The 16458-nt window shown below is 49.3% G+C and overlaps 1 protein-coding gene across 6 annotated transcripts; it reads right to left on the bottom strand.

Annotated features, from left to right (window-relative positions):
- Positions 1 to 1689: 1689 nt before the first annotated feature.
- On the bottom strand, positions 1690 to 15820 carry Slc16a5 (solute carrier family 16 member 5). Of its 6 annotated transcripts, none has more exons than XM_042283093.2 (5): positions 15698 to 15820; positions 12921 to 13174; positions 9906 to 10049; positions 5306 to 6115; positions 1690 to 3455 (listed from the first exon to the last, which is right to left on the bottom strand). In XM_042283093.2, the coding sequence occupies exons 2-5, from the start codon at positions 13117 to 13119 to the stop codon at positions 3205 to 3207; spliced, it is 1404 nt and encodes a 467-aa protein (XP_042139027.1). In that variant the 5' UTR covers positions 13120 to 13174; positions 15698 to 15820; the 3' UTR covers positions 1690 to 3204. The 6 variants fall into 6 exon arrangements, with proteins under 6 accessions (XP_042139027.1, XP_042139026.1, XP_076399826.1 ...); XM_042283092.2 differs by lacking the exon at positions 15698 to 15820 and adding an exon at positions 13471 to 13858; XM_076543711.1 differs by lacking the exons at positions 5306 to 6115; positions 15698 to 15820 and adding an exon at positions 13471 to 14166.
- Between the last annotated feature and the right edge of the window lie 638 nt (positions 15821 to 16458).

Below are 16458 nucleotides of genomic sequence, written 5' to 3'. Positions count from 1 at the left end.
GCCCCAAGGAGCGTCAGGGAGGGAGGCAGCCTTGCCATGCTGTCGCCTTGGAGGTGGAGGATGCAGGCAGTGAGGTTTTTTAGGGCAAGGGTCAAGGGTCATGTACTTAGCTCCGTGTTTGGAACCAGGGGCCTGAATTACAGCAGAAGGGCTTATGTACTTTACCTTTCCCTGGCCCCCACTTCTGGGGTTCAAGTCTGTGGTTAATCCCTGCCCAGTGCCAACCTGGGACGAGAGGGTTTTTTTTATTATTATTAATTTATTTCTATTTTATGTGTATTGGGTTTTTTTTTTTTGCTATGAAACTGGAGTCACAGACAACTGTGAGCTGCCATGTGGGTCCTGGGAATCGAACTGAGGTCCTCTGGAATAGCAGTCAGTGGTCTTAACCATCTCTCCAGTCCGGGACAAGAGTTTTGACCTTAGTGTGTGTGTTTGAGTACCGAGGCTGCTCCATGAGAAATCTGGGTTTTGTTGAGGAACCTGTCTAGCTTAGGAAAGTACATCTCAGCTCAAGATGGCCAGGGGTCTTTTTGACCTATGACTAGAAAGAGCATCAAAGACCTGGGGACCAGGAACCTAGGACTTGGGGACCATATAGAAGCAAGCTCCACCCTTTTGTGGCCAGGAACTGCCTCAGACCATCCCTAGAAGATTTTGAGGGGATGAGCAAAGTGTGGGTTCTGGAATCGCAAAGACCATTCAGTCTCATTTCCAGGGTCCTTTGTAGCACAAATCCTAACTGGTCTTAATAATAAAAACTCAGAGTCAGATCTAGGGGTAAATGCTGAAAGATTAGGGAGACAAAGGAGCAAGCCACAGCCACTTCGTATCTACTGAATCCTCCCATTGAAAGGGGGCTTTGCTCCTGTCCCCACCTTATCACTTCCTCTCTCTGCCCAGCCATATCACTTCCTGTTTCCTCTTCCCAAGTACTGAGATCCAAGGCATGAGATCCCAAGTGCTGGGATTAAAGGTGTGTGCCACCACTGCCTGGCTTCTCTAGTGGCTAGCTCTGCACTTTGATCTCCAGGCAAGCTTTATTTGTTAGAGCACAAACAAAATACCACAACAGCCCTTCCTTTGGGAAAGAAGCCTCAGCCTTTGGTTTTGTGCCAAGAGTGACATGGACTTATTCTCTCCGCCCAAGCCCTGGAACACAGTAGATGCTCAATAAATATTTATTAAAGGGATTTTGCCCAGAAATTTTTTCTTTTGAACTTACTATGTAGCCAAGAATATCTTGAATTTCTTGTCCTCTTGCTTCTACCTCCTGAGTGTTGGGATTACAACACTTCTAGGTTTATTTGAGGCTGGGGATTGAACCCAGGGCTTGGTACACACTACCATTTTAAACTACATCCCTACCTCATCCCTTCTTGGCTTGTTGCCCATAGATTAATGCCATTATTGCCAATGAGCAAGTGAGATGAAAATTTCCTAGCTGGAGGTTCAGGGATACCATTTCACTTAAATGTTTCCTGGAAGTGGACCCATTAGCCAGTCCAACTCTGTTTTCCATTAGGGTGGTGAAAAAGGTCTTGGCATTTTCCCTTCAGAGCACAAGCTATCCCTGGTGGCCAAACTCAGGGCCAAGTTGGGATCAGGAAAGCAGTGGGGTTTAGATACAGAGGCAGACTTTTCAATCTGAAGGTGACATTATCTTATGCAGACCAAACTTTAAAAAAAAAAAAACAAAACTACATTTATTTTTGTGTGTATTTGTGTGTGTGTGTGTGTGCCACAGGGCACATGTGGAGGCCAGAGGACAGCTTGTGGTAGTGGGGCCTCTCCTTCCACCATGTGGGTCCCAGGGGTCAAACTCAAGTTGTCAGGCTTGGCAGCAGGTGCCTGGACCTACTCAGCCATCTCCACCCAAGGTCTTGAGATAGTGAAGAGGAAGCCCAGAGCAACACAGCAAATGCATCACTGCAGTACTTCCTTTGGCCCCAAGGGGGCACTCTTGACAGCATCTCAGCAGAGATGTCCTAGTCCTAAAGATGCTTATTCATGCCAGATGGACATGTGGAGGAGGAAGGCTGGCGTCAGTCATGAAAATAAAATCATTTTTCCTGATAAGGTTTTCTTGCTGGAGTCTGGTTGAACCAGAACCAACAAACAAGACCAAGAAATCTCTGCCAAGCTGGGAGAGTGGAGGAAATTTACTCAGGCCTGTTTTCCTGCTTTATTAATCCAGAGTTTATGACCCGCTGCAGGGAATGTTTTTGTATATAATTCAAACAGTCTGTTTTCCTATTCCCTGGAGTGCCCTGTTGGGACAAGCCTGGGCTGATGACAGCCAGTCCTGGGTGATGACCTCAGAGGGCACCACCAGAAGTGTGTGCGTGGGCATAGCTCCAGACCATGCCCTCAGGCTCGCAGCAGCTGCTGATTTAGCCAACTACTGCCTCAGGGTTGATAGTTCTAACACATCCCGGAGAAAGGGGAACCTCAGAAGGCCAAGAACACAGCACAGGCTACAGTTTGCATATACAAACCCAATTTTCATAATGTTCCTTAGGCTACCTAGCCAGCCGGCCTTCCTGTCTCCTGTTCAGTCAAATGTCTGCCTTCCCTTACGTGGATACAGAATAGGGGAAGAGAGGGCATCCTGGCTCAGGCCCTGCTTGATGGTAGAAGACTCCTCAGACTTCATAAATCCTGAGCCCTAAGCAGGAGGACCGCCTCCAGGACAGCAGCTTCCTCTCCTGCTCTCGGCAGAGGCAGCAGGACCAGCATTCTACCAGGCAATTTGTCCCCATCCTGTACTGACGCAGACTTCTCATCCTGGCCCTCCGTCTCTGCCTCTCCCGTGGCTCCAGTCAGTGTGAGGCTCAGCTTTGCAGAGCAGCACCCTTGATCCTCCTGACCTGAGGGGTCAGGGCTGATTATGTGGGAAGAGGGGAGGAGGTTCTTGGAAGAAAGGTGAATTCTTCAGAATTGTCTGGAGAGTTGCCAAAAAGGACAGAGAACGTCGAAATGGGAAGGTTGGGTGGGAAGACCCAGAGTGTTGGGCTGTAGGAGCAGCTGTGAGGAGCCAGCCCAGGGTAGCTAGCTATGACTGCTTCAAACAGGACTCAGACCCATCTTCCTGGGACCCAAGGAAGAAAGTCAGGAAGGCCCATTTCTATACTCTACTTCCTGGCAGGAAGGTCCCTCATGGACCTCAGAGCTCTGAGGCAGGTCACATGTGACTTCTGGAGTTCAGACAGTGGTCACGTACATGTTTTCAGGGCACAGTTGCTTCTTGGTGCCGTCCTTGTCTTCTGAGGTAAGACCCTGCATTGGGGTAATCTCTGAGATGGTGTCCTCCGCCTTGGCTGGCCCATTTTGTTTCAGCTGCTTCTTCTCCACGGCGTAGAAGCCTCCTCCCATGAAGAGGGCTGATGAGATGAGCAAGAAGCTTGATGCGTAGAAAATATAGCTGAAGTTGTTGGTCGTGTCCAGCAGGAGTCCTGGGGGACAGAGAACAAGTTAATCCACCATGGAATCTATAGGGGTCCTCCAACTAACTTGTGCATTTGAGGAGGGTGGAGATGTTAGATTTATTTCTGCTCAACAAGAAATTGTGACTGGCACCTTGGAAGTGCACAGTGGATGTGTAGAGTGAAAGGAGGTGGGGAAACACCTGGCTTCCGGCCTAGGCAGATGTCCTTCCCAGGAGAACCTCAGGGCCCTTTACCCTTGGGGCAGGGAAACCGGGGAAAAGGGTTAGTGGACTCTGAGCTGTTTGCCCAGCCACAACCCCACCTCTGGCCCTAACCCGACCACTTTAGGCCTGCAGGACTTCCTGGGAAACTGGAACTCACACTGGAGAAAAAGACTCACTGGTGCTGGGTGTTGGTGGTGTGCATCTTTAATCTCAGCACTCAGGAGGCAGAGGCAGGCAAATCTCTGAGTTTGAGCCTGGTCTACAGAGTGAGCTCAACTCTCTGAGCTGAGCTTCAGGGTCTGAGCACAGTACCATAGTAACTGCCAGGGCACTGGTGTTGACTCCCCCAGGACCAGCCTCCTCCCATCTGCTCGGAAGGTCCATCTCTCCGCTATGCAGTAACCTTCCCCATGGGTCTCTCTGTCTTACAAATTCCGCTTGTTTTCCTCCTAGCATCTGTCCCCACGGGTCCCTTTGCTTCCATTCTTGAAGATAAGGCCCATGAGCGAGGTTTGACCTGGTGCACTCTGTGACTGCTCTGGGTGGATGATAACGGAACATGCTTTCTTCTGCACTTTGTGTTGGCATTATAGCTCAAAGAAGAAAAGTGGTCTGCCTGAACTCATGGGTAGGAGAGGCAGGTTGTTAATCACAGTAAACACAGGTACAGCTCTTATCATGAGTCATGTCCTCTGCTTCCTACCTTGGGATCTTTACAACAAGGCTGTTCCTCTTATCACCATGATTCACTGATAAGAGCAAAGGTCCAGGAAGGCAGATGACAGATTCACATAGGCCTAGAGTGCAAACCCTTTCTCTCTCTATCTCCTTCCCTCCCTCCCCTCTACCCTTAAAAATATTTTACTTAAGAGTATGAGTATTTTGTCTTCATGTATGTGTGTGGTGTGTGTATGTGTGTGTGTGTGCGTATAAAATGCCACATGTGTGCAGTACTCACAGAAGTCAGAAGGGGGCATTGGATCATCTAAAACTGGAGTTACAGATGGCTGTGAGCCACCATGTGGGTGCTGGGAACCGAACCTGGGTCCTCTGCAAGAGCAACAAGTGCTCTTAACTGCTGCACCATCTCCCCAGCCCCTCCCGCCCTTAAAAAAGATTCACTTATTGTAGGTATATGAGTGTTTTACCTGCATGTATGTAAGTGTGCTGTAAAAGCCTGAAGAGGGCACTGCATTCCCTGGAACTGGAGTTATGAACAGTTGTGAGCCTCCATGTGGGTGCCAGCAATGAACCTGGGTCCTCTGTAAGAGCAGCAAGTGCTCTTAGTCCTCTCTGTTTCTCTTTTCTCTGATGAGGAGACTGAGATAGGCCTCAAACTTGCTATATAGCTAATGATGGCCTTGAACTCTTGATTTTCCTGCCTCCATTTCCCAGCTGGTGGGATTACAGGCATGCATTACCATGTCTGTCCAAGCCTATATTTTCATACCTTGATCGTCAGATAGATAATACACTATAGCGTGGTCCCTGAGCTGCTGAGGAAAGGGGAGGACCACAGATTCTAAGTCCCTTGTGACAATGGTAGACTGAGCTCAAATCTGTCCAGATGTTGTCCTTTGATTTACCCCCTATGCCCTACTCATACAGGCTCCACCTGGGCATGGCTGACTGCCCTCCCCCCCAGGCTCTCACCAGCCAACGGTGGAGAGATGAGAGAAGCCACACCACATAGGACAGTGAAAAAGCCCAGGGCACTGGGGAATCGATCCATCGGGACAATGTCCATGAGGACCTGGAAGATGAGGATCCCAACGCCACACATGGACAGGCTGTACACCAGGCAGTAGCTCAGGAGCACCGAGAAGTCCGCTGACACCGTGCATATTAAATTGGTGAGCCCATTCACAAGGATCGCGGTGGTAAACAGATACTTCCGGTAGGCAGCCAAGCTCTTCCTGCCTACCAGCAGCCCTGCCACTGGCCGTAAGAAGATGTTGCAGAAGCCGATGACTGACATGAGCATGGCTGCTCGATACTCATCCACCCCATGGTGCTCAGCGTACGGCACCAGGAAGATGTGCGGCAGAGGGAAACCCAGGATCATCCACGTCACACCCGTCACATATATGCAGAAGGCCATATTGTGCCGAAGGATGTCAAAGGCCAGGTGGTACTGGATGGTTGAGATGCATGTTGCCAGGCAGCTGCGTGTAGGTGTCTTGGGAGGTAGAGGGGGATCTTCTTTGGGCTCGGGGACCACGTTGGTGGCAACAGGCCTCAGGATGGCTCCACATACGCAACAGTGGAGAAAGATGCCACCAAAGATGAGGAAGGCGCCTCTCCAGCCTAGGGTTTCCAGAAGGTATCGGGCCAGCAGTGGCCAGAGAGTGACGCCTACAGAGATGCCTATGGAGGCCAGCGCATTGGCTAGTGGCCGACGGCGGATGAAATACAAGCCCAGCACTGTGATGCTTGACTGGAAGCTGAAACACATGCCCAGGCCTGTAGTGCGAGAGGGGACATCAGCTCAGGGACATTCTAGGACTTTCTTTCTTTTTTCTTTTTTCTTTTTTTTTTTTTAACGATATGACATACAGTTTTGTATTTGTATCAATATACAAATTATCTTAAACAGCAATAGAAAAATAATTTCACATTTGTATCAATATACAAGAGTCCATACCAATGCAAATTATCTAAAGCTGATAGTTACTGATTAGTTTACAAGTAGATACAATAATCTACCTTATACCCCTGTTTTCTTATTCAAAAGAGTATCCTGAGTCTAAACTTTATAGTTTCACCCCCAACCCTAATACAATTTATAACCAACCCCTAACAGATGACAATTATTCATAACTCTGAGAAAACAAAACCTTTTGGGGGAGGGGGTGTCGTTTTCTTAAAATTGCTTTCTGCTATCTAGGGGGTGACAGTATCTCTGTGGGATCCTGTAAGAAAAGTAAAACAACAGTTAAGTCTCATAAGGACTAGCTGTGACATTTGTAGCCAGTCTCGGGGTAATGGGTAAAGCTCATCTGAAGTTCTGGCTAGAGGTGTAAGATGATGGGTTATCTTAGCCACCTTGAAACAGTCCTGAACAGTTTGTAGTCCAGAGACATCTATGAGTAGTATTTGTTTGCTCAATGTCATCATTATGAACCAGGTAGAATTGTTGTGGGGCCCCATCTTCCTTCTGGAAATTTATTGTTAATTGTGGAAAACTTGAACATTATTAATATCAAAATGGAAAGTTTAAATTTTAAAATGGCATAATATGTAAAGAAAGGCCCTAAAGAATCAAGAATAAGCATGGAGAGAAATAGAATCTTTTTGTTGTTGTTGTTGTTGTTTTGAGACAGGGTTCTCAAAAAACCCTTTTCTTTCTTTATTTTTTTTTTTTAAATGCCGAATGCTGTTTATTGAAGGAGGGAGGAGGTCTTGAATACAGGTTTACAGCACAATGGGAAAACCCTGGAGGGCAGAAGTTCACTACAGATGTTTTACAATCTTGCATCTAAGCTGTTAACGCCCATTATGCAGGATACATAGACAAGGAACTTCCCTTAAGCATTCAGGAGGGTGAAACCCAGGAGGGAATTAGCATAGGGAGGATATCAAGGTCAAGGTCAGCATGCAAGGCAATAGTTACCCAAAACGGGGGGGGGGGGGGGGAGGGCCCTACAGGTCCCCCTTTTACTAATAAATGAGCTTCTGACTTAGGTTGCATGGGACGTCAGCAGGTCACCTTACCCGTCATGGAGACGCCTGCCCAGGCCACACAGGTGCTCTGTCTTAGGTTGGTGAGTGCCCTCCAGGTATTACCCGTCTCTGAATACTCATTATCTTACAGGCTCAATCAAGTGTGAGCTGCAGAGTTAACTGCTGCCAAAGATCTCAAAGTGGCGCTGGGCTTGCAATCTGTGTGTTCGACACAGAAAAGACCAACAGAAGTCCTAATCCACCAACAGCCAGTAGGCTAAAGGCAACTGAGCCATTCCCTTCCTTAACAAGCCTTACTGCAAATTGGAGTCCTTGTAAGATGGTATCCCAAAGGCAAATGGAACTTAAAAACTTTAAAAGAAAAAAAAAAGATTTGCTTATTATGTATACAGTGTTCTGCCTGCAGGCCAGAAGAGGGCACCAGATCTTATTACAGATGGCTGTGGGCTAATGTGATCTCTGGGAATTGAACTCAGGACCTTTGGAAGAGCAGCCAGTGCTCTTACCTCTGAGCCATCTCTCTAGCCCTACTCTAGGACTTTCTACCTCCAGATGGAGTAGGGTCTTGGCTCATGTTTGGTCTGTCTCCTTTGGCCCTAAGCCAGATACACTTCCAAGTTCCCATGATGGAAGAAGGTGCCAGATCACCTGCCTATAAACATCTCACTCAGCTCTTTCTCCCAGCTCCCCTCTGTGCAGCACTATAATAACAATAATTTTTTTCCAGGTATTATTAAGGTGAGTGACTCTAATTTCAGAAGTCAGGAGGCAGAGGAGGGCGGATCTCCATGAGTTCAAGGCCAGTCTGGGGTAGCCAGGGTGCCATAGTGAGACTTTGTCTCAAAAACTTTTCTTTCAGAATTACTCATTATACGTGTATGAGTGTTTTTGCCTGCATGTATGTATATGCACCGAGTTCATGCCTGATACATATGGAGGTCAGAAGAGGACATAGGACCTTCTGGAACTGGAGTTACAGATGGTTGTAAGCCACCATGTGGGTCCCAGGAACAGAGCAAGGAGTGCTCTTAACTGCTGCACTATCTCGCCTGCCCTAGATTTATGTTTATTTTTAATTACATGTACATGTATGTGTGTGTGTACCGGAATTCCGTGCCTGCAGAGGTCAGAGGCATCAGATCCTCTGGAGTTGGAGTGATGGTGGTTGTGATCCACTTTACCTGGGTTCTAAGAAATAAACTCAGGTCTTCTGCAAGAGCAGAACACACTCTTAGCCACTAAGCCATCTCTAGAGCTCTTCACAGTGACATTTTTAAGCATCAACTTTTAATGCCTCTCAAAGACTTCCTGTCACACTTGAAAAACATCCTAAATGTTTTCTCTGCCCTGGAATACTGCGGTTTGGCTTTGGTCTAAACCCAGGGATCCATCTCACTCTTTGTCAGTCACGGGGATAACACCCTATAGGTTCCTTCTCCTCTGGGCAGCAAACCGCCCCTACACTTTCTGATCTTTGCCAGGGCCATGTCTTTTGCCTAGAATATGCTCCATTTAACTGAGGTACCACCTCTCCAGAGCGGTCTCCCTGCTTCTGTGCCTCATGTGACCCACAGTGGTCAGTGCTGAAGCAAAATCTCCCAACAAAAAGCGCCTCCCCTACCTGACCCCTCCCCACATGTTCAGTCCCTTACCTGCCCTCTAGGCAGCACTCTAGGCTTCTCCCTCCCTGCAGTCCAAAGCCTTGTTCCTAAAGCCTCACTCAGTGGTCCACGGTGCAGTGGCTCACCCACGCCCTCCCTCCGGCTAGCTCTATTTCTGCCCTTTGACCTGTCTCCTGAAACACTCCTACTGGTAATCTCTCTATTTTGCATTATTCTTCCCCCTTCTTTCCTGGGCCATTCTTGGTAAATGCCTTTAATCCCAGCACTCTGGAGGCTGTGCAGGCAGAGCTCTGTGAGTTTGAGGCCAGCCTGGTCTACATATAGAGTTCCAAACTAGCCAAGGGCTATTCTGTCTCAAAAAAGGGGGGAAAAAAAGCCCTTGTCTCAAAAACACAATAATAAGCAAAACCAATAAAAATTTCCAAGGAAGCAAGCAAACAGATAAATAAATTGTCATAACACCACAACCTGTAGTTACTTGTCTGTGTCTCTGCTCCTTTTACACACGTGTGGGGTTGGGGTTGTACCAGGGGTAGGATGCACGCATAGTTTGTGCACAGTGCTGGATTTAATCCCTAGCACTAGGAAAAGAATAAAAGGAAAAAAAGATAGAGAGGGAAGGAACTGGACACGGTGGTGTACACCTGTCATCCCAACACTCAGGAGGCTGAGGCAGAGGGTTTGCTATTAGTTCAGGCAAGGCTGAAGGACATAAGTGAGACCTTGTTTTAACCCCTCCAACAAAAGGGATGAAGGAAGCTGAAAAAGAAGAAAGGGAGGGGGAAAGCTGGAGGGGAGGATGGAAAGAGACTGAGAGAGGGGAGAGCAGAGGGAGAGAGGCAGACAGTCCATTTAAGCGTTCTTATGGACCGGTCCCCTGTCTGTCTTCTCCCCTGGCTGTAAGCAATCCCACCCACCCTGCCACTTTTGTGTAGAGTGACAGTTACCTGTGATCAATCCTGCTGTGAGGAAGAACTGGCTGAGTGAGCCAGAGAAGGAGCTGGCCACCATGCCCAGGCTGGACAGCATGCCCCCCAGTATCATGGTCACTCGGCAGCCAAAACGTTTTATCAGGATGCTGCACAGGGGTCCTGTAGGCAAGACAAGTGGCACTGGGTGAGGAGGTCCGGAGTCGGGCACAGTAGGGCAGGAGCGGGGTTCCAGTAGAACTAGCCTGGGGCTTCAGAGATAACTAAAACCGGCTAGCCTGGCTCTGGTCTCTATGCTGCCACAGTCCAGCCATGTGGCCCCAGTAAGGCTCGATGCTCCTTTCTGCCTCAGTTTCCTCCCCTATGGAATGAGGGGTTAGATTAGGTGATATGTGACCACCGTAAGGACATCTAAAGGGCAAAGCCCTTCACTAGCCAAGCAGAGAACAATTCCATGTGGGTCTAATCATTTGGGATCGTGATCCATGCGAGCATCACACCCTTGCTTGGGGTTTGCCCCAGAAAGAACCTCCCTAGAGCACTTGATCTCAGCATGCACCTCCAGTCCTCACTTTCACCCCAAGGTCTTCTGGAAGCTCAGACCCTTCTCCTTCCAACCTCCTGCTCTTCACTGGGGTCCTGGACCACTCTGCACTGCACTTCCTTGCTCTGACCTTTGGAGTGTGAGGGAGAAAATCAGGCCGGATCCCCTCTTCCCTCTCTCATTGATTCTAGCCACTGCCCAATCCACGCACCTAGGGCTGGGGATGCAGCTCAGGGGGAGAGAGCATGTTCAGCATGTAGGCTTTGGGCTCTTTCTTTTGGACAGAGAGAGAGAGAGAGAGAGAGAGAGAGACAGAGACAGAGACAGAGACAGAGAGACAGAGAGAGATTGAGAGGACAGAGACAGAGAGATTGAGATTGGGAGAGAGAAAGATTGAAAGAGGGGAGATATATTGAGAGAGGGAGAGAGAGACACACAGAGAGGCTGGAAGCAGGAAGAGTCTGAGAGATACAGAGAGGAGACTGAGAGAAAAGGGGAGGGAGGGGGGAGGGAGGAAGGAAGAAAGGAAGGGAAGGAAGGAAGGAGGAAGGAAGGAAGGTGGCCTCTCAAAGCAATCCAACCTGGAGCTCCCTGAATCCATACTTAAACAATCGGCTCCACATGAAGAAAGGCCTGTCTCACCCACAGCTGCCTTCTCACTAGCCCCACATCCTGGCAAACAGAAACCAGCCAGACTGGCCAACTGTTCCTAGATACCTCGCAGGCCCACATTCTTTGAGCAGTCTGCCCCCAGGAAACACATTCAACAGAGTTTCTTGTGGTAACTTTCCCAAAGGGCAGAGAAAGTGTGTGCACACACAGCGTGTGTGTGTGTGTGTGTGTGTGTGTGTGTGTGTGTGTGTGTGTCTTTGACGGGGGGGAAGTGTAGTGTGAGCAAGTGTAGATCTGAGAACAACGGAGAGAGAGTAACGGCCTGGCATGCAGTCTCATATACAGCCATGCCAAGGCTGCTGAGCAGCCCGCCCTTGCCACTGCAGAATGTAGAAGGCTTTGAGTGGGTGTGGCTGCCAGCCCAAGTGTCTTCCCCACCTCTGGGACTGTACCTGACTCAGGAAGAAGACCTTGGGAAGAGCTCTGAGTCATAGATGAGGAGGGAGTGGAGCTGGGGTGGGGAATCTTGAGCCACCTGTGCCCTCTGCCTGGCCGGGCACTGTTCCTGCCTTCAGATCCCTCCTCAATCTCTGTGGGCCTTGCACCTGGCGCTGGCTTTCCTCTATTCTCCAATACTCTGGGTGAGCAACAGGCTTAACACAGTTATGTAGGTGAGGAGATGGACAGGTGGGACTCTCTCACCACAGAAGTTGCAGGTATGTCTGCGGCAGGGCAGTGAGACCAAAGCTGGCTGGTGAATTAGGGTTCCCACATGATGCCTAGTCTCCAGTCTCTAATGCACGTCCCTCCTCAGCCTGCAGGACAAAGATCCATCTGAGATCTCCACTGTACAGAACTCCAGCCCTGAAGGCCAGGAGGCCACACATCCTAGGCCAGACTTGGCTTTTCCTTCTTATCCTAAGTCCACACTTCTGTGGTCAATTCAGGGGTCATCATGGATTCTGATAATCCCCCCCCCTCCAGAATTTCATTTTTCTCAGTGTGAGGGAAATATCTAGAGTAACCTTCGGGCCGGTGGAGGGAGCGGCAGAAAGGTTGCCGGGGAGCTGGGATCAGCAGAGGTAAACAAATGCATGTGTGTGTGTGTGTGTGTGTGTGTGTGTGTGTGTGTGTGTGTGTGTGTCCCTGCGGACAGTGGCTCTGCTTTCATTGATCAAGCCTCCTTTGAGGTCCCTGTCTCTCCAGTAACCCTCTCAGGTGCTAGAGAGAGGTCACTGGTGCCACCTGGTGCCCCCTGGAGAGCAAGGAGAAGGGGAGGATGAGATCTGTCTTCTCTCTAAGCTCCAGATTCTGCAGGGGACCCTCTCAGGGAGAGATGGGGCTTTTCCTGTGCCCCCTGCTTATGGCTTGTCCTTTCCTATCTTGAAGCCACAGTGAGGCTCTCTAATATACTAATAAAACACAACCCCATATGTTTTCTAGATCATACTAGTTCCAGGACCCATGAGGTCTCTCTTGCCACATCACGTGGGAGCTGGGCAGTATGCTAGCTATTTTCTCCTTATTGTAGGGAAGGAAAGGTCCTGAAAGATGGCCCAACCTGGGTCTGTTGGTCCCAGTATCAGCTGTCACTCGACCTGTTATTGAATGCCTCAGATCAGTCACTAAGAGTCATTGCCTGGTTTGTGCCTCACTCCGCTTTCCCATCGCTAATGCAGCCCAGACTTCAAGGAACAGGACTCAGGGCAGCTGGATCCTAGCCGGGTGTGTCAGGCCCTAATCAAATCAAGTAAATCTCGGGAATGTATCCAGGAGGTGAAGCCGATGGCCTCAGAGTCAGGAAGATCGCACCCCCACCCAGGGCCCCCAACAGACCCTTCATCCCTCTTCCTTTACCCCCTGTTCAAGCTGCTCACCCCCACCATGGATCATGGCCCCCATGATAGAGGGAAACCATGAGGTCTCACTGTTGGTGGCCTGGAAGTCACGCTGCAGATCAGTGAAGAAAACGCCAATGCAAGCAGGGAAGCCCAAGGTGAGGGCCTGGGTCACCAGGGAGGCCAGCAGGACTACCCAGGCCCATCTGCCATCTGCTCGCTCCAGAGCCTGGGGCATTCTCAGCTACCAGGATGGTATCGCCACAGCCTTACTGCCACCTGGAGACCACAGCCTGGATGGGAAGAGAACGGAGCCTGGGGCTGGCAGCCTGCCAGCCCTCCCTCAGCCCACCTGCCACCCTGCCTGGGTGACTGAAACTGCTTCCTCCTTATGCTCCAGCCCCAAGCATCAAGGAGGGGCACCGCCCCCTGGGAGGTGGCAAGAGGCCTTTGCATTGGCCTTGGCATTTCCTTTCACCCACTTCCCAGGGACAGCCTGGCTGGAGGTGGCGGAAAGCTGCAGGGGAGGGGCGGGCAGTGACCAATGGCACAGGTAGGTCAGTGGAATTCTCTCTAGCTATTACATCACCTGGAAACTGGCAGGCAGTGCTTTCCAACCCCCTTGATAACTGTCTTGAGAGGAGAGAGCCAGGGGCCAGTCACGTCCTGGGGTCTCCCAAGTGGATATGGATCCACCTGCAAACGTCTGTGACCAAGCTGCCTTCATAGCAGCACCACCTTCCAGCACACCACAGGATCAATCCAGTTCACCACCAGTGAGCAAGCTGGTGTAAAGGGCACACGCCACAGCTCAGCAAGGGCATGGGACCTGAAGGGTGCCAAGAGGCCACCTTTCACCTTATGACACTCCTTTTACGAGGTGTTGAAGATCCAGAGTCAGGCTCCATGGAGCTATGCTGAATCCTGTCACCTGTGAAGGGCGTTTTTCTGAGCACCCCCACACTTAGACACACACACACACACACACACACACACACACACACACACACACACACACGGAAATATGCAACCATCTCCTCCTTCCCTCTTCTGCCTTCCATATTCATCCCATTTCTTCTTCTCCTTTCTTCCTTTTCCTTCTTCTTCTTTCTTTCTTTCTTTTTTTGAGTTGGGGTCTGGCTAACTGGTTTGGAATTTTCGTTCACCCATGATCCTTCCACCTCAGCCTCCTGTACCACTGAGTCCAGCCAACCCCTGAGTTTTAAAACAGTTCTACACAGAGAAGCAGGCCATGCCCTGCTCTGAGCTCTCTATTTTGCGCAGAACCAAAATTTGGAGTAAAAATGCTAAAGTAGGCCCTGGAGATAGATAGAGTTCAGGACTGCACCACGTGACTAGCAGTGTGAGGCCCTAGGCACAGTCACCAGCATCCCACACAATTAGAAATAATGCAGCCAGGCGGTGGTGGTGCACGCCTTTAGTCCCAGCGCTCGGGAAGCAGAGGCAGGTGGATCTCTGTGAGTTCGAGGCCAGCCTGGTCTACAGAGTGAGATCCAGGAGAGGTGCAAAGCTACACAGAGAAACCCTGTCTCGAAAAACCAAAAAAAAAGTGCTAAGGTAGAATGACTCAGCATCTTGTTCCAAGTCTCTCACTCTTTCTCTCTCCGACTTTGTTTTGGTCTCTTAATAAATTTATTTTTATTTTATGTGTATGGGTGTTTTGTCTACATACCACTTGCATGCCAGCTGCCTTTGAAGGCTGGAAGAGGGTGTCATTGGAACCCCTGACACTAGAGTTACAGCTGGTTGTGAGGCACCTTGTGGCTGTTGAAAATTGGACCTGGGTCCTCTAAAAAAGCAGCCAGTGCTCTTAACTGCTGAGACATCTCTCCAGCCCTCTTTTTTTCTTTTTTCTTTCTTTCTTTCTTTTTTTTTTTTTTTTTTTTTTTTTTGAGACAGGGTTTCTCCTTGTAGTTTTGGTGCCTATCCTGGATCTCGCTCTGTAGACCAGGCTGGTCTTGAACTCACAGAGTTCCACCTGGCTCTGCCTCCCGAGTGCTGGGATTAAAGGCATGCACCACCACTGCCCAGCCTAACTTTATTCTTATAGATATCAATAGATTGGAATGGATTGAAGAGGGGGCTCAGAGGATAAAAGTGCTTGACCCATGACCTGAGGCTGGATCCCCAGGAGCCACATACAAAGTTAAAAAGCTGAATGTTGGGCCCATAAGATGACTCAGAGGGTAAAAACACTTATGGCCAAAACCAATGACTTCTGCTGTGGGATGATCTGTATATCAAATTTCTCTGATTGGTCAATAAATAAAACACTGATTGGCCAGTGGCCAAGCAGGAAGTATAGGCAGGACTAACAGAGAGGAGAATTGAGAGAATTCTGGGAAGTGGAAGGCTGAAGAGGGAGACACTGCCATCTGCCACCATGAGAAGTAGCATGTGAAGATGCCAGTAAGACACAAGCCACATGGCAAGGTATAGATTTATGGAAATGGATTAATTTAAGATATAAGAACAGTTAGCAAGAAGCCTGCCACGGCCATACAGTTTGTAAGCAATATAAATCTCTGTGTTTACTTGGTTGGGTCTGAGCGGCTCTAGGACTAGCGGGTGACAGAGATTTGTCCTGACCGTGGGCAAAGCAGGAAAACTCTAGCTACAGACTTCAATCCCCTGGGACCCACATGGAAGAAAGGGAGAACAGAGATTGACCTCTCAGAAGTTGTTTCTGATCTGTATCTATGCAAATAAATACATGTAATTAAAAACAAAAGCGGACATCTGTAATCCCAGCACTCAAACTGTGGCCAGATATGAGACAGAGACAGGAGGCTTACCCAGAATCAGAAGGTTGGGGACCAGCTAGCCTGAAGCATTTGGAGATGTAGCAGACATGATGCTGCCTCAAAACAAAATAGAGGGCCGGGACCAACTCCCAAAGCTGTCCTGCGGCACCCACTGAGTGCTGCGGCCCGTGTGGGCCCCATGCCACCCCAAACACTGGAGTGTGATGAACTTAGAGTTGGTGTGGTCAAGAATCCAGCTGACTCCAGGAGTCAATGACCCTGTTACTGTTTGTGAGTCTGTGAACAGTCAACACATTCTGACAACGTGGAAAGACACAAACACATTGTGTATGTTCATGGCACAGTTAGCCTAAACTGGATCTACCCTAAGCTGTCTTCTTCCAGGCTCTAAACCTCCTCCCTGCACGGAGGACCCCAGGGGCTCTGCCAAGATGGGTATCCCATCCATCACAGCCTCAGGATGTGTGAGCAAGGGTGTGAGCCTATGTGCAGAATGAAGGCTTCATTAACTTCCCTTGCTCCTGCATGGGATATTCAGCACCAGTGATGTCCCGGGCCCATCTTTCTCCCAGCAGAGATGGGAGTACTTGATGGCAGCTGGCCTTTTTTTTAGTTCTGTTCTTTTTGTTTGTTTGTTTTTCGAGACAAGGTTTCTCTGTGTAGCTTTGCACCTTTCCTGGAACTTTAGTTCTGTTATTACAGCCAGTGGAAAAGCCGTGGGTGCTTCTGGATCCTGTCTGCCCCACAGTCAAGATTCTATACCCTTCCCCAAGGCCAACTCTACACCCCTG

The sequence above is a fragment of the Peromyscus maniculatus genome, chromosome 8 (genome assembly GCF_049852395.1).
Source record: "Peromyscus maniculatus bairdii isolate BWxNUB_F1_BW_parent chromosome 8, HU_Pman_BW_mat_3.1, whole genome shotgun sequence".
Classification (NCBI taxonomy): Eukaryota; Metazoa; Chordata; class Mammalia; order Rodentia; family Cricetidae; genus Peromyscus; species Peromyscus maniculatus.
The sequence above is the reverse complement of the archived record's forward strand: the minus strand, read 5'-3'. Positions and strand labels throughout refer to the sequence as shown.

What these genes read in the sequence shown, in the direction of transcription:
- Slc16a5 (XM_042283093.2), bottom strand. Translation starts at nt 13,119, where the DNA reads ATGCCCCAGGCTCTGGAGCGAGCAGATGGCAGATGGGCCTGGGTAGTC. An exon ending in CACAGCAGGATTGATCACAG is followed by an intron (nt 6,116 to 9,905) that starts GTAACTGTCACT and finishes CTCGCACTACAG; the next exon opens with GCCTGGGCATGTGTTTCAGC. An exon ending in CATCTCTCCACCGTTGGCTG is followed by an intron (nt 3,456 to 5,305) that starts GTGAGAGCCTGG and finishes TCTGTCCCCCAG; the next exon opens with GACTCCTGCTGGACACGACC.